At 43.4% G+C, this 27,930-nt stretch overlaps 1 protein-coding gene across 5 annotated transcripts in view; it reads right to left on the reverse strand.

Moving 5' to 3' along the window:
• Dennd2b (DENN domain containing 2B) overlaps positions 1-27,930 on the reverse strand; it is a 102,887-nt gene that overhangs the window by 55,949 nt on the left and 19,008 nt on the right. For 3 of the 5 annotated variants that reach the window (XR_005284673.1, XM_038322962.2, XM_038322936.2), the window contains exon 1: positions 27,604-27,747. The exons of 1 other annotated variant lie outside the window; for it this stretch is intronic. Coding sequence is in view for 2 of the 4 variants with exons in the window: in XM_038322962.2 (XP_038178890.1) it covers positions 27,604-27,644 (41 nt within the window). In the remaining 2 variants the exon portion in view is untranslated. Of the gene's footprint in view, positions 1-24,417; positions 24,513-27,603; positions 27,748-27,930 lie in introns of those variants that run through there. One more of the 5 variants, XM_038322944.2, reaches the window with a different exon arrangement.

Consider the following 27,930-nt stretch of genomic DNA (forward strand, 5'->3'; position numbering starts at 1 on the left):
ATCTGTAGGAATGGGACCAGAAAATTGCGTTCCTAGTAAGCACTTTAGGCTAGTCTTATATACCTTACATATGGAAATCTGTGTCCTACAACAAGGTGAGTTCCCAAAAAGGTCTGACATCACTACTCACTCTTCCCAAGATTTGCTCAGCTGTGAACAAACAGAAGATGAACACTTGTTTGCTCTTCCAGAAACCATTGTTTCTTCAACCCTGAATAGAACCCTTGGTCCTCAACCTAACTGGGTTTCATGCAAGCACTAACCATACCCCACCTAACAGTTTCCTCAGCTAACAACTAACTGTATTCCTTGTATTTCAAAACAATGGTTCCTGCCATTCATCCTAGTAGCTAGACATTTCTTTTCTTGCTTGGTCCCCACTTCCAAACTCCTTGGAAAAGCAGTTTATACTGGAAGACATAAACTCGTGGTCCACAAGAGTAAAGCTAAGTCTTATCAAGACTTCCCTTTATTTTTAAATAACCCAAATTAGTGGTCAAACATTTAAAAAGTTGAGTGTCAATAAAAATTGAGGTTCTAACTTCTCTTGAAAATTAGAAAATCTGCCAAAACAACTGACTTTTTTGTGTGTGTCCAGAGCCCATTTAAACTGTTCTCCATGCCAGCACTGACAACCCTAGCCCCCTTCCTGTACCTGGCTAGCTTCCCCAGTCAGCAGGTGAGTGTACAGCTCTAGGCCTGCATCTCAGCAGGGAACACTAGGAAGCTGGGCCATAGCACAAGCACACAAAACTTCTTAGATAGTATGCAAGAGTGGTGCAGAGAAGAGAAGCTTGTATCAGTGCATGGTATAGCCTCTTGGCTGTCTGGAATCCCCAGACCTTCTGGAAGTTTCCTGCTTTTGCCCAGTTCAGCCTTCAACAGGTAATACAATCTAACCCACAATTCAAGAGGGATCTCAAAAGTTCAAGAGGGAGTCATTGAGATGGCTCAGCAGGTAACCATACTTGCTATTCAAGCTTAACAGCCTGAGTTCAATATCTGAAACCCACAAAAAGGTGGAAGGAGAAAACCAATTCCTGAAAGTTCTCATCTGACTTCCACACATAAGCCATTATACAGGAGCACCCACATTCACACACACAAGTAACACCTGCACATGTACACTAACCATTATAGATAGTAAATAATAGAAATCTTAAGATAATAATGTTAATCTCTGAAGAAAGATCTTTCTCAGGGATGCCCAGCCTCTGAGAACAGACAAAAAACCCAGTGTTTCCCCACTAGGTTAATGTCCCTCCAGTATCTTCCTGCAGACATAATTGGGCATGCAACATGACTTTGCAGAATCCTGAGAATGGGGGAAAAAGAGATGAGCATGTAAGGGAAAGCTTCCTCCACTGCTGGTGTTAGAGTGGCCACTGACAGGAAACAGAAACTGCCCGTCACTCTTTTCTTTTTACTAGCGAGTAGTCAAGACACCCAACAAGCTGGGAGGTGGCTCAGCGGGTAAAAAGCATGAGGACCTGATTTTGGAGCCCCGACACATATGTAAGAGCTGGGCACGGTGGCATACACCTGTACCTCAATACTGTGGAAGCAAAAAGAGGGTTTTGCTGGGGTTTGCTGGTGAGTCAGTCTAACCAATCACCAAGTTCCAGGTTCGGTGAGGGACCCTGACTTAGAAAAATAAGATGGAGAGCTATTGAGAAAACACTAAACTTTGACTTCTGGCTACCACGTTTACATATACTTATGTGCATATACACACAAATAAAAATTGAAAAAGACATCTAACAAAGGAAGCCTCTTAACAACGGAAAAGTTCTATTAACACCTCCATTTCTGTAATTTCCTACAATCGACTTGTGTGAAGGTCACAGCTTACGAAGCAGCACAAAGGGACAGAAAAGATGACAAAGGAACCTGAGCTTTCACGTGTGGTATAAGAACTTAATTGTAGCCACGACACTGCAACCAACAAAATTATAGGACTGTCACCAGACAACACGCAGCTATGGTCTGACCTCAGGGCCCACTTACCTGCTCATTATGTCCACAAAACACCTACTCTGACCCTCTGTACCCACTTACCAACAACTTCCTCACCCACTGGCTCTGTCCAAAGAGATAGCAGCTTTCCAAAGAGGGCCTACTTGCCTTTCACATTTTTCCAAAGAGTCCTAGCAATTAACATTGGAACTCCCTTTGGAAGGAGCTTAACAACAGCTGAACTAGGATGAGCCTTTGCTCCATGGGACTTCACCCTTATCCTCAGCACTTCAGTGTCTTCTGGATCCCTACATAATCAGCTATTCATGAAGCAAAGAAGATCCCTGCTAACTGTGGAAAAGCTCTCCTTCTCCTAGGAAGAGGCTATGCACACCCTTCTGTGGGTTCTTTCCCAGTCAACTCTCTTCCTGGTTCTCAGAAAGATAAAAAGGATCCTAGAAATAGACTTGAAACTTGAAGAAACCCTCTGGCTTTCTCTTGGAGCCTGAATCTTCAGCCGTGCCTCCATGTTCCACATCTACACACAGGGAGTCAACATTAGACTGGGTGTCTGGCTGTGCTGTGCCGAGCAATGAGCAAGGGAAAGGAGAGTAGGTAGGTGAACCAGGATGACTGGGAGGGAATAAGATGTCTAAGAAAGGGCACCAGAAAGGACTTCTAAAAACTGAAACAATCCCTTCCAAACCAAAAGACCCTTTTCTCCTTCGCCATCCACACTCTTCCCAAGTGCAGAGAGCCTATCAAGGTAGAAAGGACCCAGGATTTGTTGCCTAAAGGGTTAAAGGATCACCAGGGTTTGTTTTTTTACAGGACTCAAAAGTGGCTGAAAACCAGCCACAGGAAAAAATAATTTTGTTGTTCTTGTTGTTGAATGAGAAAAAAAGAACTCTTTACAGTCCACTCATCACCCCTACACTGCTTTCCCAGCCTCCTCCTCAACCTCAACCAATTTCCAATCCCTCTTCCTGCCAGATGGCCCTTTCCTCTGGAACACAGACTCTGTAGATTGAAGCTGAAGTTAAACACTTCCCGAAGACCTGATCTGGGGTGAGTGATCATGAGGCAATTCTAGGCCAAAGGAAATCTGTCTGGTGCCAAGACAGTCTCGAAACCCTCCATACAACTGCTGCTGCCAATCTGTACACTCAGCCTCTCGGCCAGCAGCTCTGCCTTGCACTGGCAAGACAACGGAGCCCACACTGTCTAATGACTTGTTACCACTTCAGAAAAGAAAGCAGAATGGAGGCTTGTACTGCTCTGAGGGACTAACCTCTGCCTTCTCTCACCTGAGCAAAAAGAATGGAGCAGGTCCATAATAAAGACAGCGATGCAGAGGTCACGGTCCTAATCTTAGTCAGTGTCTTTCCTAGGGCAGCCACACCAGACAACAGAGAATGTCACTCCCTGTATTCCATTCCAGAAATACTGATGCCTCCAAGCCTTTATTCAGCAAGTTCATCTCTCTGGCATGTCCTCTGCCCCCCTTCTTTTTTTAAGTACCCAGGCCAGATGTCAGCTTTCTTTCTGGAGCCTTTCCTGCGCCCCCTAAGTCTTGACCTCATATTCACCCTTCTCAAGCGCTCCCATCTAGTTAAGGTTAAGCTGGCTGACAGCAAGAGGCCTCCTCTGCCTTGGAAGAGCACACTTCCCATAAGCTGCACCGTCTCTGGGGAGGTCAAGGAAACAGAAACAGCTCAAGGGACTGGAAAAGTCTGGGTACCTCTACTAACTCATCTGTAGCACAATGCAGAGGCCCAACCTCTGCAGTGAGAAGATGAACACTAGTGAGTTGCCATCTATGAAGAACAGAGGAAGGACATGCTGCAAAAGTTGAGCTTTCCTCATTCTCACACCTTGGTGTTGTCCTCATTTCTTCAGATGACTCTGTTTCTCCTGATAAGCTACCTCCACCACAGTTACTCCACCAACATGGATGTAGATGTAAAAAAAAAAGGGGGACCCTAAAAATATAGCTCCAAATATATACCTCCAAAAACATAGCTTCTCAAAGTCAAAGCCAGAGTGATTTAAAAGGCCCTTCACGGGGCTGGAGAGATGGCTCAGCGGTTAAGAGCACTGACTGCTCTTCCAGAGAACCAGGGTTCGATTTCCAGCACCCACATGGCAGCTCACAGCTGTCTGTGACTCCAGTTCCACGGGATCCAACACCCTCACACAGACATATATGAAGACAAAAACACCAATGTGTATAAAACAAAATTAAATTAAAAAAAGTAAAAGGCTCTTCACCATCAGAATCCCTATTATGTCCGTGACCTCATTTTGGTTACCCTATCCCCCATGTTCTCCTTCCAGTCAGACTGTTTCCTTATAATGTTCTTAAACATGCCTAGCACATATATTCCTATGGTAGGGACCTTCATATCTTTGCTAACTATAGCACATTGTCCAACAAGCTGTTATTCTTTCATTCCTCAAGTCTTTTTGGTTAGAGCTATCTTCCCCATGAGGCTTCCCTGAGCATACTACACAAAATTAAAAGTTTCCCACTATTCCAGCAGCACTCTACTTTGTCATTTCTATTTTCCCCTGCAACATCTGTCATCATCCAACACGCTCATTTCTACTTTTATGTATATGAAATTCAATGACCCTAGGCATTGGTTTTGTCTTTATTTTCTGTTCCTTCCTCTATGCCTAGAATAATTCTTAGTACCTAGCAGGGCCTTGAAAAACATTTGCTGTCACCTCAGTGTGGCTATTCTTGAATAAAGTAGGCAGCTTTGGACTCCATTACTCATATCCATCTCTTAGAGTGGTACACCCATACAAGCCTTCAAATGAAGTGCTGGTTATGTATACCAGCCAGACCCATTAAGAACATTCAAAGGGGGCTCATACTTTCTGAAAACCCCAAACTCAACCACATTTGCTCTTTGAGAAGATTTTCCAACTATACAGTGCATAGGACTTTTTGCTGGCTGGGCTTCTTTCCTAATGTCTAGTGTTTTGGACACTATTGGTCAATCCTCCATGCAGCACTGTAACTCTCAACCTGCAGAAGACCCCGAAGGTGTGGAAAATCTTTATGCTTATCAAAAGGGAGTACAGATTGAAATAAGTCTGGAATATGCTGTAAGTGAAATAGAAAAAGTAATGGGCATGGACGGCTTCTACTGCCCCCCTTTACTCAAACCCTCTGAAGGTATCTTCCCAACTCCTATACTATGCCCTGGTTCCTGCCCTTGAGCTCCTCATCTGGCCTTAGACAAGCAAGTGCAGATGCTGCACAATGTAATGGATGTCAGTGTGGCTATTTCTCAGAAAATTAGGAAACAACCTTCCTCAAGACCTAGTAATACCACTTTTGGGTATATATCTGAAGGATGCTCAATCGTGCCCACAAGGACATGTGCTCAACTATGTTCATAGCAGCTTTGTTTGCCATAGCCAGAACCTGGAACCAACCTAAATGCCCCTCGACCGAAGAATGGATAAGGAAAATGTGGTATATTTACACAATGGAGTACTACACAGCAGAAAAAATGACAGCTTGAATTTTGCAGGAAAATGGATGGAGCTAGAAAACATTGAGTGAGGTAACCCAGACACAGAAAATAATTATCACATGTACTCACGCATAGGCGGTTTTTAAACATAAAGTAAAGAAAGTCAGCCTACAAACCACAATCCCAGAGAACTTAGACAACAATGAGGACACTAAGAGAGACTTACATAGATCTAATCTACATGCGAAGTAGAAAGTAGAAAAAGACAAGATCTCCTGAGTAAATTGGGAGCATGGGGACCTTGGTGGAGGCTTGAAGGGGGGAGGTAAGAGGCAGGGAGGGAAGCAGAGAAAAATGTAGAGCTCAATAAAAATCAATAAAAAAAGACATAGAGCTCAGCAACTCAGGAACATTATTCTACAGAGTAGGACTATCAAGAAATGATAAAGGGCCAAGTATGGTGGCACACATCTCTAACTTCAGAACTTGGAAGGCTGAGACAGGAGCACATCAACTGAGAACAGCCTAGGGGGCTGGAGAGATGGCTGGGTGCTTAAGAGAACTGGCTGTTCTTCCAGAGGACTTGGGTTCAATTCCCAGTACCCATTAAAAAAAAAAAAAGCATACATGATGATAACAGCTTGGATGACATAGTGAGATCCTGCTGCAAAATGCAGTACAGGAATACTGCCACATATTATAAATCTGGGGGAAAAAAGAAATCCTCAACATCGGTTAGCTACCGCACAAGCTAAGTTTGGATATCTTTTAAATGATGTCATGTCTTTGTACAACCGCTTTTCACCAGTTGCTATGATAAAGAGCAAGTACCGCGTGAAGAGCTGCATGGAAATGTGAGTGCCAATGTTGAATCCAGGAAACTACACAGCATTCAGCAGATCCCATTAGTAAGTAACTGTGGTCCTTTAAGAATGAAATAAAAATATTTTTCCTTTCAATTTATGTAGTTTTTCAGACAACTACTCACTTTGTTAGGATAAATATACAGTAATATAAAATTGTTTAAGCACAAATGCTTAAAAATGACAGCTATTAGTTCTTTGGGCCTATGGGTACTAGTTTTAAAAAGAAGTTACTGAAACATCAAAACCCATGAACTAAGGAAGTTTAGAATCCTCTGAGGCAGGTGTTTTTAAGTCTCGGTGTTAATGAATCATGAAGGAGTTCCTGGGCAGGCCCCAACCTGCCTCAGAAGCAGCAGGCTGCAACACTTAGGTCTATGGGCAGCATGTCCCAAGAACATAACTGCTCCATGGCCTCAGGAAAACTGGATGCACCAGTGGCTTTCTCTCAGCCTAGGGATCATGCACATCTGCACATCTGGCTCATCCCAGGCTCTGAGGCTCCCTGTGACCGCCATTCCTGAATAGTTCTATGTCTCTATGTCAGCACATGTCTCATAAATAAAACCCAAAGCCAGTCCAGAAGCCAACCAGCCAGCAGGGGACTCCCACAGACTCAGGTATGGGTATTGCAATGCCCACAAACCAAACCATTAATCCATAGAGACAGGGTGCAATGGGAAGCAAAAAGAGGGCAGTCAGGCGCTGAAAGGCCAATTTAGGCTTTTTGGGTGAAGATTTGCATAAAAATGCCCTTTTATTCAGATGAAGCTACCTTCTCTCTTCCATTCTTTCTTAAAGTCATAATCATCCCTTGCTGGATATCACTGTTATTGATACAACAGCCAACTGTTATGATGTCACAGGATTCAACTTTTTTCATTTTGGGTCTGGAAATAAGGGGGACTGGAGTAGAGAATGTGACAGAAGACAAGAATAGAACACAGTTATACTGGAACTTGATTTCTCATGCTCATTTCCCTAGGAATGAAAAGCAATCCCTCAGAAAAGGAAAGGAAAGGAAAGCCCCATGCAGCAAGGCTGTACCGCTCCATGGAAAAGGTTGAATATGCCTGGATACCAAATGGGGTGTGAAGACAAGAGGACAACAGGGGAGAAATAAAAGGAAGGAGTTTTTAATTCTAGGATGGACCAGCTATTAAGAAATTCTAAGTCTGATCAAGGCCAGAGCCTTCTCTTTCCATCATCTACTCCTGGGGTGTAAGGAAGCAGGAAAAAAAGCGGAAACAAGGGAGTGGCTCCAGGCTGTACCGCTCCCTGGAAATCAATGTTTGGTACATTTCATTGTGCTGCGGGCTCCACACTGGCAGAGAGGTAGGCTTTATTTGTTTGGGCTGCATCCTACAGATAGTGACCAGGATGGAGAGGGCACTTGGGCCCATCATAAGGGGAAATGAGTAGAGGAACTACAACCGTTTACCCTGAAGAAGAGAAGGCCGGGGTGGGGAAGGGTAGTCACTGCCTTGAGAATTCAGGCGGGTTCTAATATGCAGAAATCCCATAAGCCTTCTAGGGTCCATGAAAAGGATCTCAAAAAATGAGAAGACCCAGAAGTCAAAATGAGAAGAAATTCCTATCTCTTGAATCCCATAGACTGTAAATTTCTTTTAGTCCCTTATTTCTCAGTTACAAACTGTACTTTGGCGAATAAGGAATCGGGCTGTCCATTATGGCATATCCCAGAATTTAGAGTAAGCAGTATATGACAAAGACCAATTAATATGAATCAAAGAAATGGGTAAATGAAGTGATAGTGACAGTTTGTGTAAGTTTTTCTTGTTTGGTTGTTTTTCTTTAAACCAGAACTCCATAAGGTGTTTTTTGTTTTTTCAAGACAGAGTTTCTCTGTGTAGTCCTGTCCTGAAACTTGCTCTGTAGACAGGGCTGACCTCAAACTTACAGAGATCCGCTTGCCCCTTCTTCCTGAGTGCTGGCATTAAAGGCATGTGCCACTACCACCTCCTTTGTTCCACCTTTGTAGCTAGGTTTTTTAAAAAAATTTATCTTACATGTATAAGTATTTTTTTCCTACATGTATGTTTGTGCAACACACTATGTGGTGCCTGTGTGGATCCCATGTTTCTGCTTTACTCTGCCTTTTCTGCACATAGGGAGTAGATGATGGGAAGAAAAGGCCTGGCACTTGCCAGACTGAGAACATCTTGATAGTTGGCTCATCCTGGTATCAAAATGCAACGCAGAAAGCAGCACTGGATCTCCTGGATCTGGATCCACAGATGGTTGTGATACACTACATGGGTGCTGGGACTGACCCCAAATCCTCTGTAAGAGCAGCAGATCTTGACAGCTGAGCCATTTCTCCAGCCCCTCCATAATTAATTTTGGAACTGAATATTGTTACTAGAATCTGTGATTCAGTCTGCCTTCTGCTCTATCAAAACCCAGGTGACAGAGTTGGTAGAAAGATGCAGGTTGACTCAAAGTCGCCTGGAGTTGAAGAGCAAAAAGGAGGCACAGTGGAACAATGGGCAGGAAGCTGGTATGCAAGGTCTCTGCCATCGAGGTGTGTCCTCTTTCCTCTGCTCTGGAGGAAATGCAGCAGGACTTCAAACTCCTGTCGCCAGAGAACTGAACCCCAAGAAGGGAAATGGGCCAGAGAGCAGGAGGCCTTTCCAGAGATATCCCAGTTACACTAGCACATGTTCCACCCCCAGTTTTTCTGGGAGTACATAGGTTAGCCTGTCCCGTTCCCCCTTGCAGGCTGACAAACGTACTATCAAATTTCCCTTCTACTAGAAATACTTCGATTCTCACAGTGAACTATGAAAAAAAATCTGAGAGAAATAAGGACCCCACCCAGGGACCAGACAAAAACCCTTATATGTAACCCCCGCCCCCCAGACAGAGAGTCATAAGCTCTGGAGACATAGACCCAGCTATGGTTTTCTCCTCAACTGGGGCAGTACTGACAGGCCAGAGTATAACAACCCAGGCTATAAGCACCACCCACTAGGTGACACAGCATTGCAGACAACCTGCTTCTCTTAAGGAACTTAAATATTCCCCATTATTCTAAGAGCCATTTGAATGACAACCTTCATTGCTATGGGGCCATTTCTTTTAATTAAACAAAAGAAGTTTAGTTTTTCCACAGCACTGAAAGACAGAAATATAGTATAAAGTATTAGAGCAGTCAGATTAGTGAGGGCTTGCTTTCTGGCCCAGGGGAGGGAGAGTTTACAGAGCAACTTTCAAAGAAATAATTACAGGTTGTACTAGGGCCATCAGCCTGGTTCCAATTGCTGAACTTAAGAATCTAGCAAAAAGAAATTTAACATTAACAAATACAGAAAAAAAAGTGGTTCTCAGTGGCCTACACATTTACTCTAATACATTCTCAAAAAACATTCTGAAATTCCTGTTTACAAATTGCCCTCAGAGATTTTGGAATTTTAACAGAATTCTCCCTGAAGGAAAAAGCTACATCTTTTATGGGTGTCAATTCATTTCCAAGCCAAATGACAAAATACATACACAAACTTGAGAAAAACATGTCAGGTTAGAGTATGCAATACTATCAAATATACTGCAAAATTCCAAAGGGGAGACATATTATACCATCACAAATCTCCATACCTTAGGGTATTGTACTGGCTATTCACCTTCTAGTTACAGAGCTATTTAGGTATCTATTAAACCCAAGAACCTCCACAGAAAACTATGCGCTTAGGTTTCTGACTACCATTTTAGAGTGTTCCTATGTTCCCGTGGTTCTCCATTCATTCACTCAGAGACTGCCCATCACAGCTCAGCAGATATGCAATGTTGAGCACCAAGAAAAGCTCACTGGCTATAGGCACTCTCTTCTCCTGAATTTTCACACTTCACTGTCAATGATCTATAAATTATTATATGTTATCATAGGCTCCCAAAAGCACTTGAAACAGGGCATCTAGAAATATTAGACTTGGGCTTGCCTCCCATCACAAAGGCAAGAATTTGATCCCCAGCACCATATAAACCAGATATGGTAGGTAGAGCATCTTACAATCCCACAGTTAGGAGGGGTCAAAGACAGAAGAATCAGTTAAGCTCAAGGCAACCCTCAGCTACATAGCAAGTTGAAGGGCTAGCCTAGGATACATTCGATCCTGACTCAAAGTACACACACACACACACACACACACACACCCTCACAAATGTGTTATTTTTCTAACATGGTTTATAAGCTACTCTGGACCTTCAGAAGCAGATTCAGTAGCTGAAGGACTGCAGACAAGGGCCATTGCTTGTATTCCCCCAACATTCCTTATCTCTCTGTGGGAAATGTGGAGAATTGCTCCCCTCCCCCCGCTTCTCTGGGCTGGCCAGCATGCTAACCAAGCTTTTCCCAACATACTAAAAGCCACCCAAGTCATAGCTGACTCATGTCACTGCTCTTTGAAATAAGGTATGACATGTATCTAAGCCCTCATATATTTTCATATTTGTAGCCTACAATTAGGCATTCTTGAGGGATGTAGCTGACTAGTGGTTCTGTTCAGTGACCTATAATTATTCACACAAACATCATGGCTAACCCAGACAACTCTCAGGCCTAGAGGCACTATGAGTACAGTCCTCATTGGAGAGGCTATTTGGAGGCTCTACAAAAGTCCATACTATCCCTCCTTGGCTCCTCATAGAGCCAACTCCACCCCTTGTTCTCCCTCCCCAATGCCAGACTCATCACAGATCACTTCCCATGGACAAGTGTGGGCACAACTGTGTGCCTGGGCTAGCCAGTGGACCACACTTTTGGACACACTCTCCAGTATAAAGCAACTATCAATGCAAAGCAACTTATTAAACCTACAATTTCTCACCCAAGAAAAACGTTGTCACACCCAACAACCCATAAAACCTGCAGTCAACTGTGTGCAGCTGGGATATGGGAGCTGACACAGTCCTCCTGAGACAGCCTTTCTGACACTGGTTATAGTGGCCTCATTGTTCCCAAGAGGCCAAGAGAACAAAGCTCTCATGCAACCTTCTACTATCCGACAACCTCTCTGGCTGGAAGGGAAAGGCTAATTAAAAAAAAAAAAAAAACTGCCTTAAGCAACATTTGACTGCAACAAAAATTAATTTCTTAAGTATTTTTAAATGGCAGCTCAAACCCTGATTTTCAATACCTGAAAAGATTCTGCCAGTAGCCAGCCTAGAGCAGCTGTGAAGTACAGGACGGCCCACACCAGAGAGCAGCAGCAGACACTGAGCACACATTCATATGTACTCTTACTTTGCTGATGCTGGCTCCGAAGGACTTCAGGGTGTTGTGGTTGTCTGGCAGGAGAGAGGGTTATTTTGAAAAGGAAACCTCCTGTGCTATCAAACTCTTGAAACAGTGGCTCTCAAAGAATTAAAATTTCTCAGCTAAGCAGTGGTGGTGCACGCCTTTAATCCCAGCACTATGGATCTCTGTGAGTTTGAGGCCAGCCTGGTCTACAAGAGCTAGTTCCAGGACAGCTGGGACAATTACACAGAGAAACCATGTCTCGAAAAGCCAAAAATAAACAAATAAAAATAAATTTTAAAAAAATTAAAATTTCTCCAGGAACTCCATGATAAAGGGAAGGAAAAGACACAGAAGTCATATAGCCCCGACAACCTCCCTGACCATCTAGTAGGGCACACAGAAGTGGAGAAAAGAGACATGGATGGCTCCATGACGGGTGGGGCCATGCCTTGTCCATGACTGCTTAATTATGCCTGCCTACTGTCCTCTATTTAAACCTAAACCTCATTTCAGAAACCCTAACATGGCCATTGTACCCCTCTGCTTCTCTTTCTGTGGCCTTTCTCCTTTCTCTGCTGTTGACTGTTACTAGTCTCTTTAACAGGCATACTGGAGATGGACGGCTAAGCCTTGTTGGAGCTGCAACAGCCCACGCTTTGATCCTAAAAACCACAGTCACAGAACTATATTCTTTTCAAAAACATGTTCACACGTGGGTCCACCAACAAGCCCAGGAGGTTAGACACAGCAGGGATTTCTTCCATTTCACAAAGGAGGCTGGGCGTCCAGGAGGCAGAGTTTTGCCCAAAGCTTACTCAACTATATACAGAACCAGGTTTAGAACTGCCAAGAACCTCTGCGACCTCAGTTTCTTCCTACAACAATTAATAGTGGCTACCTCACAGGCCACTCTGTGGAGAGATGAGCTGATACACAGAAAGCGATGACATCTGCTTCCTAGGAAGGGCCATGTCGTTACTACACAGTTGTCACTAAGAAACTATCGTCACCACTACAACCACTAGAATTCACTTCCACACCTCGAGTTCATTACTTTCCTCCTCTCAAGTTTTGCAAAGATGTTCAGGAAGTAGTTTTATATAACCCTGAGTGAGTCTAGGCCCAACCCCTGTACTCTGTCTACGAAACAAAGAACTCATTGTGTTCACTGTCTTGTTATTCCACAGAGGTCCCTATGGTGAATACCATACCTACCACCTTTTCTGGTCTCTGTGTGACTGAGACCATCATTAGCCATCATTCTGTTGCAGCCCTGACTACAGTACATGACTATAGGACATTAACTCTACCTTCAAAAACCATTTCATGGTTCTTACCAAGCCTTGTGTACTATTAGGGAAATGTCTTTTTAAAAATTAAATTATCATCATTATTGTGTGTGTTCATGGCATATGCATATGGGCATGTGTCCCATAAAATGCATATGGAGATCAGAGGACAACTTTGTGGAGTTGGTTCTATCTACCTTCCTGGGGTTCTGGGGATTGAACTGAGGTTGTCAGGATTACACAGCAAGCTATTTAACTGCTGAGCCATCTCACCAGCCCTGAAAACAGTCTTCATCTTCTAAAACATGAACAGTGAAAGAACAGCCAGATGCACAAAAGGCAAGAAGAGCACACAGGTACCAGAAAATAACTTATGGCAATGCTTTCAAAACAGCTTGGAGAAGGCAATCCTGGAAATTTGTTTTACAAAAGCTGGAGTTCTGTCTGCCACAGAAGGAGGGGTGGATGGAACATTCTGAGATAAGAGTGAATACAGAAAAATACAAGATATCATACCAAACAGTATAATCAAGGGGCTGTGGGTGTGTTGTGATACAGTAAGAATTAAGAGTTGGATTTCTTTCTGACTCCTGACAGAGCTTTAAGTACCTTGAGAATTTCCTCAAGGATACCTCCAAATGACAGCAGGAGAGGGCAAAGAAGTCCCTTTCAACAGCACCTGCATTTATTATGCTAACGAAGTGACTCTTGTGTGAATAGAAGCCAATGACCAGAAAGACTAAGGGGGTTGAAGCCTCATTCCCCAATCTATGGGGAAAGAAGAGAGCTGAAGATGGAACTGGTCAGCAGTACTAATAACAATCAATCCATCATACCTCTACAACAAACACTCCAATGAACCCCTGATGACATAGTCCATCACATCTCCATAGCAAACTCTCCTTGGGAATTCAAAGAGCTCTGGGTTGGCAAACATATCAGAGTGCTGGCGGACAACCCAAGGGGGAGTGTGACTTTACTATTCCCTCACGCCCAATATCCTAGCCCTACACAGGTCTTTCAATTGCCTGGTCCTGAATTGTGTCCTTAATAATAAACTGGTAACAAGTACACTTTTTCTGAGTTCTGTTCTGTGAGCCATTCCAGCAAATTATCAAACTCATGGGAGGGGTTGAGGAAGCAAGCCCCTAAAACTTTATAGCTAGTTGACCAGAAATATGGATGGCTTAGAGTAGTGAGCGGTGGCAGCCATAAGAGACGAAGCCCTTAAACTGTAGGGTTCATGCTAATTCCACCTAGTCAGTGTTAAAACTGAACTAGATTCTAAGACCTCTAGTTGGTGCTGAGAGCTGTACAACTGGCTGCTGTGGTGGGGGAAGGAGGGAACACCGTATGTGGTGCCACAAATGCAGTGAGCAGAGAGGGGTGATGGTAGTGGAAAAGGAGGAGGAAAGGGGAGCAGTGGTGGGAGACGAGATGAAGGAAAGTGGACCAAACCGGTGAGAACAGGGATGGGCTTTAAATGACAAAACATAAGGACACTTCTGCTTCTGGAGGGCTCCAGCAGCGGCAGGCACAGAAGCCTTAAGCATTGTTCACTACTTGCCCCATCTGAGCTCATATTGCCTGGTGGTGGCAAGCAATTGGAAAAACACTCAAGCCTCCCTTCCCTGTACTGAGTGGCAATTTCATTTTCTGGGCAAACTCAGTGTACCATCCTAAATTTAATTCCCACCCCACCAAAAGACGAGCTGCTTATCCCACTCTCATTCTGTATTCTCCAAGCTCTGTGTGTTAGCGCCAGTGCTTTTACACAAATCCGGCTTCACGTCTTGAGTAAAATATAATTTCATAGGAATGCAATTCTGGAATGATCTCATTGAAAAAGCACATCCAGCAAAGGCCACGAGCAGACTTCAGGCCAGCCATTCACACCCACAGCCAAGAAGTTTGCAGACCCCTTTCCCTTAAATGGAGAATGTGCCTGGGCCCCAAAGCAAAGCACAGCAGCTGCCCATAGACATCACGCTACTTACCCACTGTCTGTATTCCTACGGACTGAGGCCTGGACCCAGAGAAGTGACTACCTTGAACTACCCTGGCACTATACAAGGACAGACTCGAGTCACTATGAAAACAGGCCTCATCACCCAGATGCTCCTTCCATGCCTCAGGAGAGCTCTGGCTCTAAGCCAGCTAACACCAGCTGAAAATATGAGCATTGCCTTGAAAGAGCCCCCACCCCCACCCCCAGATAACAGTTCAGAAGCCTCCCATCAACCACCTGCTTCTGCAACTCCTAGGAGCTCAGCTACCACCTCCACCTGGCCCCACTGAGCAGAAGCAGAAACTTTGACTCTGAAACCAGAAGGCAAAACCAGGTTCAGCCCAGTCCAGCTGAGACAAAATGGACCCTAGGAAAAATTATACTCTGATGGACTCTCAAAAATGTTAGCTCAAAAATCACCAAACTGGAAAAAAAAAGTCCTCACTCCAAATCTGCTCCCCGCCCCCAATAAATCCTCATAAATAGACCAGAAAAAGAAGGAAAAAATGTTAATGGCTTACAGGACCTATGAGAACTTTCAGTGCCCTCTTTGCAACTTTTCTATAAATCTGAAACTATTCTAAAATTAAAAGCTTTCTTAAAATAATAGCTTGTTGTCGTTTCCTCTACAAGGAATAATAGGAAAAAGAGTAGTCTTGGAGTAATTTCAAGTAGTTAATGAAATCTGGGTATAAAATTTCCCTCCATTGCTACAGAGCTTTAGAGAAAAACTAATTTGTCTAAGCTACACTCCTCATCTGCAAGATGGAGGCAGTACAAGCGCAAGGAGTTTGTGTGTGGGTTGGCACTGCTGTACTGCACAGGAAGGCCTTCCCACAGGGAAACACTTCTCTAGTGGGAAGCCGCAGTTTTCAGTGGATCAGCCTTCGCTCTGACTTCCTGAGGACAGCATGAGGAGACCTCAACTCCACTCCTTGGCCCTACCAATCTTTAAGCCTTATGTCTTCTTGGCATGACTCTTTAACCCACAGTGTTAAAAGTTTTCTTCAGCAAGTTCCAACTGGAAAAGCACACCTATGCTGACTGCCTTTCCTCACCCACTAGGATCCAATGTCACTGTAATTAGCAATCACATCCCCGAGGCTGGCAGGAAACAATCAAAGGGGCAGTCAAAAGTTAACAGAGCTGCCCGTCTGGTAGGGTTAGCTCTTCTCCGATGGCTGTAGGGTGGACAGGGGAGGTGTGCTCTCAGAGTCCCACAAAGATCCTTCACTTGTGGTAGCACCACTACTACTGACCACCAGCCCATACCCCTGTCTGCACCTTGCTCCTGGTATCCTGGCCCCACATGAAGCTAAGCTGATGGGCACAGCAAGTTCCTCAAAGTATAGAAAGTTCTCCCAGATATGATTCTAGTGCTGGACACAAAGCTCCCCAAGCCCTAGAGGCAGACTCAAGCTTCTACTGCCTCTAGCTTTATGGTGGTGTTCTCCACTCCTTCCCTAGGGAGACCAAGGAGCATGCTGAACATGGGAACCTGTTTCTGGTCTCATAAGCAAATAGCTGGGGGCCAAGGAAAGGCTCAGGTGAAGAAAAGCACACATTCTGGTGTTAAGTGATCTCCTGGAAAATCACTTATAAGGATGTCAGATACTCTAAAATCTCACCCAAGACAAAGGAGAACTCCAATCTCACCCAGAAAATTTAGTGTCCAAATAAGGGAGTCCTACACCAGTTAGCTTGTTCCAAGTGTGAAAGGCCCTGCGAGAGAAGCAGTTCCCAGGCTTAGGATTCCACTAACAGGTTGTAACCCCTCCAAGAGCTAATGGGCACATTCTAGTGGCTAATAACTCTGACCTTCCAGATGGCTGGGCTGGGGACACACCCCAGCTGAGGCCCAAGGACATTAGTTCCTGGCAGGCTTACGCGCCAAAAAAAAAAAAAAAAAAAAAAAAAAAAAAAATGTTCAGCACAAGCCAGATAACAGACCCAGACTTCAAGGACAAGTTTGGGAACCAGGGCCTAAGATGTCCTTGGAGCCATTTCTTACAATACAAGACAGTATTATTTTTTTAATCTTCAAACTATATTTTTTTATTATTTTTCTCTTACATATCAATCCCAGTTCCCCCTCCCTCCTCTCCTTCCACTCCCCTAACAGTCCCCCCACCCTACCCCCTTCCAATCCTCAGAGAGGGTAAGGCCTCCCCTGGTAAGTGAACTAAGTCTGTCCCATTACCTCCCTGAGGCAGGAGGAAGGTATCTCTCCACACGGAATGGGCTACGCAGAGTCAGTTTATGCATTAAGGTTAGATCCTGGTCCCACTGCCATTGGCCCCACAAACTGCCCAAGCCATACTACTGTCACCTGCATTCAGGGGACCTAGTTTGATCCTATCCAGGTTCCCCCCTTATCTGTTCAGAGTCAGTGAGCTCCCACTAGCTTGGGTTATCTGATTCTGTGGGTTTCCCCACCATGGTCTTGACCCCTTTGTTCATAAATCGCTCCTCCCCACTTGGTTTGTACTCCAGGAGCTCAGCGCAGTGGTTAGTTGGGGATCTCTGCATCTGCTTCCATCTGTTTCTGCATGACGGTTCTAGTTTCTCTGGGGTTGTGGACTGTAGGCTGGTTATCCTTTGCTTTATGGCAAGACAGTATTATTGTATCACTATTTCTCTTTACCCTTCAGTCTCCAGTCCTCTGTAGTCATAAATTGCAGTTACCATTCTGTCATTCAGGGCTGATAACTGCCCATCACCAGTATCAACACTAACAGAGACCAGTGAGTGAAATCTTAAAGAAAGGAAAGAAGCCACCATCTGGCCTCAGATCACCAGCATCTAGCTTGCAGGAGTCTCAGCCGGAGTAAAGCATATCCAGCTGTATTAAGTACTTCATCTTTGAAACCTGTCATCCCAATCTTTCTTGCTCCACAGCCCTGGAAGGTCTCCCACACAGTCAGCCCTATGATAGGCACTGCCAAGCCTGTAGAGAGGCACAGTGTACACAATACTTTCAGAGATTCATCTGTGCATTTTCAGTCCCTGTCCACTTCAGCCCTTCCCCCATCCCTCAGTTCTGATTCCATGAGCCTCTGTGCCTGTGAGTCTGTGTTTTATTTACACTACCCATGTCTGTTGTTAGCAACAGAAACAAAGTACTTTAAGGCAAAAAAAAAAAAAAAAAAAAAAGGCTAGTCTGCCAATTGGCTTGCTGCTCTTCACCCTGCTTCCAGCTCAGGAAAGGAGATGGTGGAGGATCCTTCCAGCCACAATCAATTGTTTGTGCCTTTAGCTCCCATGTCCTAGGGAGACAGGAGACATGGTAAACTTGAAGTTGGTTACTGTTCCTTAGGTGCCTCCTCTTCCCTGGAGCCCACATTGATACCTCATCCCCCTAACCTGCCTGAATGTGGAATGCTGTTTCAAGTGCTAAAAATCAGGAAACCACTCTCTCCCTTGTCCTCACGGCCTAAATGCCCACTTGGATAGTCAGGAAAACTAAGTGAAAATAAGTTCCTGAGCTGGGGAGATGGCTTAGTGGGTAAAGTGTCTGCCATACAAGTCTGAAATCTTGAGTTCATATCCTCAGATCCTATATAAAAGCTGAATGCAGGAGCATACCCCTATAATCCTAGTATAGCCCTATAAGCAGATGGGAGGTAGAGACAGAAGAATCACTGAAAGCAATGCATAAGAGAAATCCTGTCTCAAACAAGGTACACAAGGGTTTTTAAAATGATGTAAGGAACTGAGAGAGACATCAAAAATACCGTTTTGTTCTTATGCACCAACACAACTAAATATTGTGACAAGCAAACAAACCTATCCACTCTACCTGTCTCTGACAAACAAGGACGGCTAGAAGACCAGACAAGGAAATGACCTATGCCCTAGGAGGAAGCCACTTGCCTGCCTTGTTGTTTTCATCTTCTGGAATAATATCAACTCCTCTCAGCTAGGGCCTCTCCCCAGTCACTATAAACTTACCAATTTATTTGTGACATGACGGACTTCATTAAGGAAATGCCCAGGGCTGGTGTTATCTAGAAATGGTCAGTTATGTCCTGATCAGAATGCCACACAGATAAAGCCAAGAGCAATCTCTGCCTGACATTTATGAATCTTTAAACCCAACCAGGTAGAGAGGTAAAGAATGCAAGAGACTTGCTCACCTGATCTCTCTGTAGTGTTGGAAGGTGGAAGAAAAGTACCTACAAGATACCAGGGCTCCCAAGGCTGTGATAAAGATTTAACAAGCCAGGTGTTAGTGGCACATGCTTTATTTTATAATTCCAGCACTCGGGAGGCAGAGGCAGAACTATGAGGCCAGCTTGGTCTACATGAAGAGTTCCAGGACAGCCAGGGCTGTTGTACAGAGAAACCCTGTCTCAAAAAACAAACAAATGAATAAGAGCTATTCAGAATAATGCTGTAATACAAGCAAAAATATATGTTACTAGATTCTAACTTGATAGCAGGAAGCCAAACCTGTTTTATCTGGTTTCTGAAGTATATGGATGGCTCTACAACATTTAGTCGGAAATACAGAACACAGAATATAGAATACAGAACTCAGGGTCTTGAATTATAGCACAATTCTTAACAAAATTCTACCACAAAGTGTAGTGTAGGGGATGCGGATGCCAATGCCCCTGGTATGTCGAGTCCCATTTTTCTATCAGTTAAGTCCCCAGAAGGTGCCTATTAGCTTAGCTCCTTATACAGTGACTTTTGACAAGTTACAATCTTACAATACATATGAATTCTATTGACAGTTTGCACAAGAGAACTATAGGAAACTAATACTGCATAAGCATCATAAGAAAACCGCTATAGTTATAACTGTATAACCGACTTCTTAGTTAATACAAAAAAATTACTCAACAGGTAAAAAGTGTTTACTCTGCAAGCCTGACAACCCAGAATTCACAGTGGATGAAGAAAAGCTCTCCTGACCTCCACATATGTACCATGTCACATGCACACTCACATACTCTCTCTCACACCAATACTAAACAAAATAAAAATCAAAAAAGAATTACATCTAATATATCATTCATTATTACCTTAGCTATTCGTGTAAGTTTCATTACAATACGAAACTGCTCTGAGACTGGAGCACAGACCTTCAAGGACCTGCATGCAGTCAGAGTGGAAGGCTGCTCGCAGCCTCAGACATGAGCAAGGCTAGGATACTGCACACGCTTCTTTGGTGCCAATTACCTGTTACTTTCTCATTAACAAGGTTAAGGTTTCTTTTACCAGTCATCTTGTATACAGAGCATTGTTCCCATGCATTAATTATGCTAATTCATTTAACACTCTAAAACGATACAATGAGGTATGTGTTATCAGCAAAAAATAAAAAACAAAACAACAAAAAACAAAGCTTAAAGTATAGTAAGCAAAAGCAGAAGCCAGAATTCAAACTGGATCTAATTTCAAAATCCACCTTATGGATACTATCCCATCAAAAGTAGAGTGGGTATTGCTTTTACTGTGTCTCCTACAGCCAGTCACTTCAATTCCTCTTTTGAAAGGATGAACTATAAATCCAAGGAAATAAGGTATGTAAAAATGTTTCATATGCTGTATTCATATATAAATAATGGCTATTAACCCTCCTGGAAAAGATGAACATTGCAGAGTTAATGTACTACTTTACACACATGTGTACATATGCACATGTACATGCATGCACATACACAAACACTATGAGGAGATGAGCTCCAAACACAGCTTAACTTGTCTCCCAGCATTAAAACTCACAAACCCAGGTAAGAGCGTGTCAGCCACTCTTAAACAGATGTGTTTGACACTCAGTGAGTAATCCTCCCCTGGGCACAGACTCCTGTTTACTTCACCATTGAAGGAGATGCTGGTTCAGCTAGGGGGACTTTTTTCTCCCAGCTCCCTTTTCACCAGTCTTAGTCAGTAATGATCACTCTCAAAGCATTCTTTCAAGAGATGCTATCTTTTGTTTCATTCTGTTTCTTTTACGGTGTTGGGGGTTGGTCTTCAACAAGCAATACCCACTGTACTTTTGATGGGATAGTATCCAGAAGGTGGATTTTGAAATTAGATCCAGTTTGAATTCTGGCTTCGGCTTTTGCTAACTATACTTTGAGCTTTGTTTTTTGTTGTATGCAAAATGTTGGTCAGAAGTAGGGTTGACCTACTTCTGAGCTACAGCATCCCTAGCCTCAAAAGACACTCTTTGAAAGAACAAACTGCCACTTTCAAGCTTTCATGGATGAGCTAATGACATAAATTCTGACTCTGAATCAAAGTTCTCCCAAACTCTGAAGCTACAGTGTGTGCCTTTACTGGACACTTGATGGTTACCACCCTAGCAGACAGGTGCCTATTTAACATATCAAAGTGAATACTGGCCTCTCTGGTCTCTCTCAGCAGGGCCAATACCCGTTACAGAGTCTTGAGTCCTGGCTTCTCTCAACACTTCTCATCCTGTCCCTCACCCTGAAACATTCCAGGCTGGAGCTTCCCTTCCCTTCCCACAGCCCTTCTGGTTCCTACACAACCTCAGCCATTTTGGTTATGCAGTCTCTTAGTCTCCTGGCTCACCTCTGGCCTCATAGCCCCCTCTCTTCTCTCTTCTCTCTTCTCTCTTTCTTTCACCCATTTCCCTCTCTTCTCATGGTCCAGTTCAGTCTGGACCCTTCCAGATGCCTCTGGCTGTTTTCTCCCTCATAGCTACAATAAACCTCAATCATACATAGGGGCAGTCATATCCTCATTTTTTTTCATTCATTTTATTTTAATTAATTTAATTTTCATTTTAATAGAAACAAAAGGAAAAATCAGGTAAGTTCAGAAAAGAAGTCATTGTCTCCAGTCCTGAGCTTGGGGGTTTCCCAGAAGTTTAAGAGGCAAGTGTTACAACAGCAGGAAAATGCTGGGAGCTGTCTCATTCAGTGCAGTTCTCCTGCCCACCCATCCAAATCCAGTAAACAGAATATACAGCACAGAAAAAACTCTTCCAAAGAGGGGTAAAGATGACAAACCCCAATCAACATGCACCTGGGCTACTTCTGCAAAGGAATCCCTGGGGGTGTGGGGTGGGGCAAAGCATGAGCAGTGGACTTGCTGGCCAAATGGCCCTGACCTAGTGATTAAGTATCTCCTCTAAGGGGATCCTGTTCCTCCTACATATCCCAGTTCTTCTCCTTTTTTTGCTTTCCCAACACAAACAAAGAGAAAGCAACATTTTGGGGCAAGCTTGACGATATTTCAATTTTTCTCACCTTGTCTTCTCTTGCTCACCGAACAGAACTTCAAATTCCTAACCACATCACACACAACCCCCTGCCCTAAAACACTCCAGGTTATCTACATCTCAGCTCCTGGCAACCTTAACATCTATTACTGTTTGAAACCCTGGTCTATATTACATACAATAGTCAACCCTCAGACCTTAGCACTCAAGACTATACATCTCAAAGTCTTTCAGAGAGTTCTTCTGAAATGTTCCCAGTTAAGAAAGTATAATGCCTGAGATGTGCCTCAAAAATCTGGTAATGGAGGGGTAAACAGGCATAGGAACAAAGCCAGCTCGTCTGTGTGTGGACAGTAGTTGATGCTGAATGGTGGTTGTAGGGCTATTCATCTTCAACTCTACTTCTGGGTATGCTTGGCACTTCCCATAATACAAAGTTTAAAACATAAAACCACTTAAGTCAAAGATTAAAGACAAGCAGTGCCAAAGTTCACCCAGAGGTGACCTTCACAAAATGAAAACTATAATTTTACAGTGGAGATATCTGGCTGGTCTACTTTAAGCAGTAACCAAATTTAACAGCAGTATCTAGAGTTATATGTCTATGATCCTCGGCACTTATAAAGGAGTCCCCCCTGAATGCCTAGCCAAGTCTAATTTACAGTCTAATTTACAATTCACAGAAAAGACATAGGAGAGACAACCACCCAAACAACACTCCAAAGAAACAACCAGATTAATTACCAACTGAATTCCTGTCGGAAAACAAAAAGGAATGTCTAAACTGAACTCCATCCCCCCCCTCCACCCCTAAAAAAACACAGAGAGACACAAAACCTGCTTTCCCACAAAGTCCTGTGTGTTTCTGTAAATGATCTTACTCATGTTCAAGCTTATCAGCAAGTCCTGCCTACTCTGCTCCTCCAGGACTCCTCCTCCGTACCCTGCCTCACTTTACCTGTGACTTCACCAGTTTACTGCAACAACGAAAACCAACCCAGACTTCAACAGACTCTTCAGGCCTACTCTACGCCCTTCTTCCTTTGCACACCATTCTCGCCATCTCCACACTCCGCAGTACTTTCCAAACTGTGGGGGGACGGATGACATCTAACAGGGCAACCCACTCAGTACAGCACTCATTGGCAGGAATCACAGTGCAGTAAGGCACACACTTCTCAGTTCTTCCAAATCTTCTCAGTAGACTAAGAAGAAAGTTTCTATTCACTGTGTCCCCTCCAAACACCTGCCCTGCCCTCCACTCTTTTTTTTTTTTTTTTTTTTTTTTTGATTTTTTTTGAGACAGGGTTTCTTTGTGGCTTTGGAGCCTGTCCTGGAACTAGCTCTTGTAGACCAGGCTGGCCTCGAGCTCACAGAGATCCACCTGCCTCTGCCTCCCGAGTGCTGGGATTAAAGGCGTGCGCCACCACAGCCCGGCTCTGCCCTCCACTCTTACATGTGTATACGTGGTATGTGCATGTGTATGAAGATGTACTTGTTTGTACACATGCATGTACAGGACTGAGGTTGATAGTCTTCCATAATTACTCTCCACTTTTACTCACCCAGGCAAGGTCTCTAAACTGAACCCACAGACTGCTGTTTGATCTAGCCTGGCTAGCCAGCCAGCTCTGAGAATCCTATCTCTGCCTTCCAAGTGGTGAATTACAGGCAAGCCCCATACCAACACATGTGGTTTTTAAATGGGTTCTGGGGATCCAAACTCCAGTTCTCACACTTGCACGGCAAACGTTTTATACACTGCAATTTCCCTGGTGCTCTGACCATCTCTTAATGAGAGAGGAATTTCAGAGACCACAGTATTTGGCTAAAATTTTATTTCGATTTTTTTTTTTTGAGACAGGGTTTCGCTGTAGTTTTAGAGCCTGTCCTGGAACTAGCTCTTGTAGACCAGGCTGGCCTCAAACTCACAGAGATCCACCTGCCTCTGCCTCCTGAGTGCTGGGATTAAAGGTGTGCACCACCACCGCCAGGCTTGGCTAAAATTTCAAAACTATTCTTTTTGTTTCATTGTATGTACTTAAGAAAGTCACCTTCCATGTATGTCAAATAATACTTATTTTTCACTTTAAGAAACAAGTAGCACTGTGTTTTATTTTTTAAATAAATTTAAGTATTTAGAAATAGAAAGTAAGGTGATTTAAATATTGGATAAGAAATACCCCAAGTATTAAGAGGCTTTGTTGATACTAAAAAGATGGTAGACAATGAATTAATCCTGGGGGAACTGCTTAGTCCTTTCTCTTATGGCCATGGTGATCTCAAAGCAAATTTCTTCTTTGTCACTGCACAGAGGAACAAAGTGTGGCCCATGCAGGTGGTACTCCCAAGGCTAGAGGAGATAAAGGCCATACAACATCTTTAGGTCTCTCTAAGGCAGTCACTTGGAGATCCTGAGTCACCTCTTACGAACTATAGTTACCCTGTGGAAGCAGAAGGTATACACAACATGGAGTAATAGCAAGGATGGGAACAAGAAAACTCTCAAGAACAAGCAAGCAAACTGAGGACCCCCAACTTCTGCTTTCCAGTCCACCAGCACACAGGTGAGTGAGCAAGCCTTCAGATGACATCCTCTCCCCCCAGCCTTCATGTAACTAAACTACGTAAGACATCAAGCAAGAGGCCCAGAATAATGAGAAACAACTGATGTTTAGCCATTATATTTCAGGGTACAGGTTAGTAGGTAGCTCTTCAGGACCTACCTCGAGTTCCATCTTGACCTCCCTCACTCCCCTATTAAGTACAGCAAATTGCACCATTCCTGTCCTTCTGTAGAAAGATATCCCTGTAGTCACTACCATCCAAACCCTATAAGCAAAGTATTCAGTGCAAATCCTTACAATGGATAAGGTAACAGACCCCACCGCAGGATGCTGTCCTTTTCTGTTTCACCCAGTAAGTTAAGTTCCTTTAGAGTGCAGTCGCATGTGTGCAGTTGGCCCTGCAGAGGCCTGATGTATGTTGATTTGAATACTTTCTACTACTTCTTCCCTACTTAGCCCACCTCCACTAACATTTCTGCCTAAGCTCCTAGCTGACAGCACAGAAACCATGCCAGCTCATTCCTGTTCTCCTCAAATCTCTCAAACCCTAATAGCTAGTTCTAAGATTTTATTTACACTCTGACCCTTGAAGGAGGTGTTCTTTCTTAGGGCCACTAGGATCAGCACCCTAGGCTCATCCTGCCCTAAAAGCTGCCTTTAAAGTACAGCGAGGATGTAGTTGGGCAGTGGTGGCACACGCCTTTAATTCCAGCACTCGGGAGGCAGAGACAGAAGGATTTCAAGGCCAGTTCTTGCTACACAGCAAGTTACAGGACAACCAATATTATACAGAGAAACTCCTGTATGGGAGGTGCAGTTAAAGTGAGTCTGTTTAGTATATGGGACAGAAGTGAATCCTCAATAAACAGCAGTCTTTCTTCTCTGACCTCAAAATCTTCCTTCGCGCTGTCATGGTGTGTGTGTCTGAGAGAGAAAGTATGGGTGTTGCTTCACAAAGGCCATTCACCTTTTTAAATCTCTTACTGTCTCACTGGCCTGGAGTCCACTAGCCTGCATTTGGATTACAAGCATCTGCAACCATGCCCAGTGTTTTACAGGTGATGAAACTGAACAAGCTTGAACTAGCTTTACTTTTCTTTTTGAGTTAAATCAGTCTGGCCTTGAACTTGTGGCCCTCCCTGAATCTACTTCTGCCTCCCAAGTGTTAGGATTATATGCTTGGGCCACACACCTGGTTTTTTATTAGTCCCTGAAAAAGACATTTGATCATGTTTTATTGCTGCTCCTATGCCAAAGCCACACCATTTCTGGATCCTAATGCTTCCTGGTACTTTGGCCCATTTAACTCTGCTATGTCACTAGAGTCAATACCCACCTATGGGCCACCTCAGCCAGAATAAGATCATGAAAACACATCTGACTTAAAGGAGCAGCTTTGTGTCACAATATCTAGGTCTCCGGCATTCATACAGTTGTATCTAGGGATTCCAAGGGGGCAGATGTGATTATCCCCAAACACACAGAAAAGGATATGACACTACCATATACAGGATGACAGAAAATAAACGGACTTCCGAATTGGGAGACTTGAGTATAATTGTCAATCTGCCACCTTCACTAACTGTATTGGAAGTGTTTGTTTCTTTGTAAGTGTTGCAAAAAAATGTTTTTTAAAATTTATTTATATTACATTCTGGTCAGAGTTTTGCAAAAATGTTTATAATGGCTATGGTACATCATAAATAGGAGGCATACTATAAGAACTTGAATGTGGGGGCCTCAACTCACTAAAATAAAGTAAAATGAAATTTACAAATTTTATGTAAAGAATAAATTTAAAAAGAGAAAAGGAGGAAAAAAAATACCACCAACACATTTGGCGCAGACCTGATATATGTGTGTAAATTCTTAACAAATCTACAAGGGATCAACTAGAAAAGTGAATTCTCCAAAGAATAAAAGCAATTGTCAGTTAACATTAAAAAGTGCTCAATCCTACTAGTAATGACAAAAATCTAAATAAAGCATCAGAAAGTCCCTTTTCAGAGGTCAGAGAGATGGCTCAGCTGCCGCAATCTCCAGTGCTTTCTCGACTCCACTGGCATTTCATTACACGCACGTACAAACACGTACCATAATAAACAATAAAATCACTTGTTAAAGAGAAATTCTTTTTCGCCTATCAGATTGGCAAAGATTAAAAACTTGCTAATACCATATTGGCAAAAGTATGGTAGAAACAGGTGCTTTCCAATACTACTCTTGAAAATTAAGCTGAAGCAACTTCTTTGGAAACAGTTTAGAAATATTTATTAACATTTTTAAACTAGTGTACTCTTTAATCAGCAAATCTTTCCTTCTAGAAGTTTTGCCTAAGGAATCAGAAGTATTAGAACACATGGGTAAAGACGCTGTTACCGCTTCTTACAGCAGTGTCTAGAACAGGAGATACTGACAAAAACTAAAGGTAAATCCTCAGCTGGAATCCAGCTAAAAAGGCATAACGCCGCTGTGGGGAGGAATGTACTAACATAGGAAAGCATTCTTGGTAAAGTACAAATGAAACATTTTTTAGTAGAGAATAATTTTTTTCTTGGAAAACATAATTCAAAACTTTCACTTACTCATTAATTGTACAATTCAGTGGTATTATGTCACATCACAAAGTTGTATGAACACCACCACTATGTCCCCAGAAACATCCAACACCAAGACTAACTTCCTATTTGTCACCTCTTTCCAGACTCCAGGTGAGTTATGTTCTTTTTGTCTATTATTTTGCCATATAATTTGCTAGTGTTATGCTATGTAAACAGAATCGCTAAAACACAAGACCCCGTCCTTACACCTTTAAAATAAAAAATAAATAAATAAGTACTTTAAAAAGGAAGAGGGAGAGAAGCCCCAGACCTCTCCTCGAAGGAAGAGCGAGCCCAAGAAGGCTTTAGGAAACATGAACTGACAAAGAAGAGAGGGTCATATTTGTGCCCTAACTCAAGCGTCTCACCTGAAGCCTTTGGTGTCCAAACAGAATGAGAGTGATGGCATATGGAGCCATGCTGCCTGAGAGAAAGTCCCACAGGTAAAAACCCTGCCGCCTGTGGGAAGCTCCCCTATGGCTGGGTCAGTGAAAGCCTCTGTACCAGGTGTTCTCAACCTTTCAACAGCCAACTGTGGACTTTGCCCTTGAAATTCGACTCTGGGGCTGAAGAGATAATCTCCCTGTGTAAACTTGGCTAATAACAGCACACTCACGCTCAGCCTGCTTGCAGTACTTGAGCCAGCCTAGTCAACCAGGAGGCTGTGCTCAAGGGCAGGCAGGAAGCTTTTCCTG

This window comes from Arvicola amphibius, chromosome 1 (assembly GCF_903992535.2).
Source record: "Arvicola amphibius chromosome 1, mArvAmp1.2, whole genome shotgun sequence".
Lineage (NCBI taxonomy): Eukaryota > Metazoa > Chordata > Mammalia > Rodentia > Cricetidae > Arvicola > Arvicola amphibius.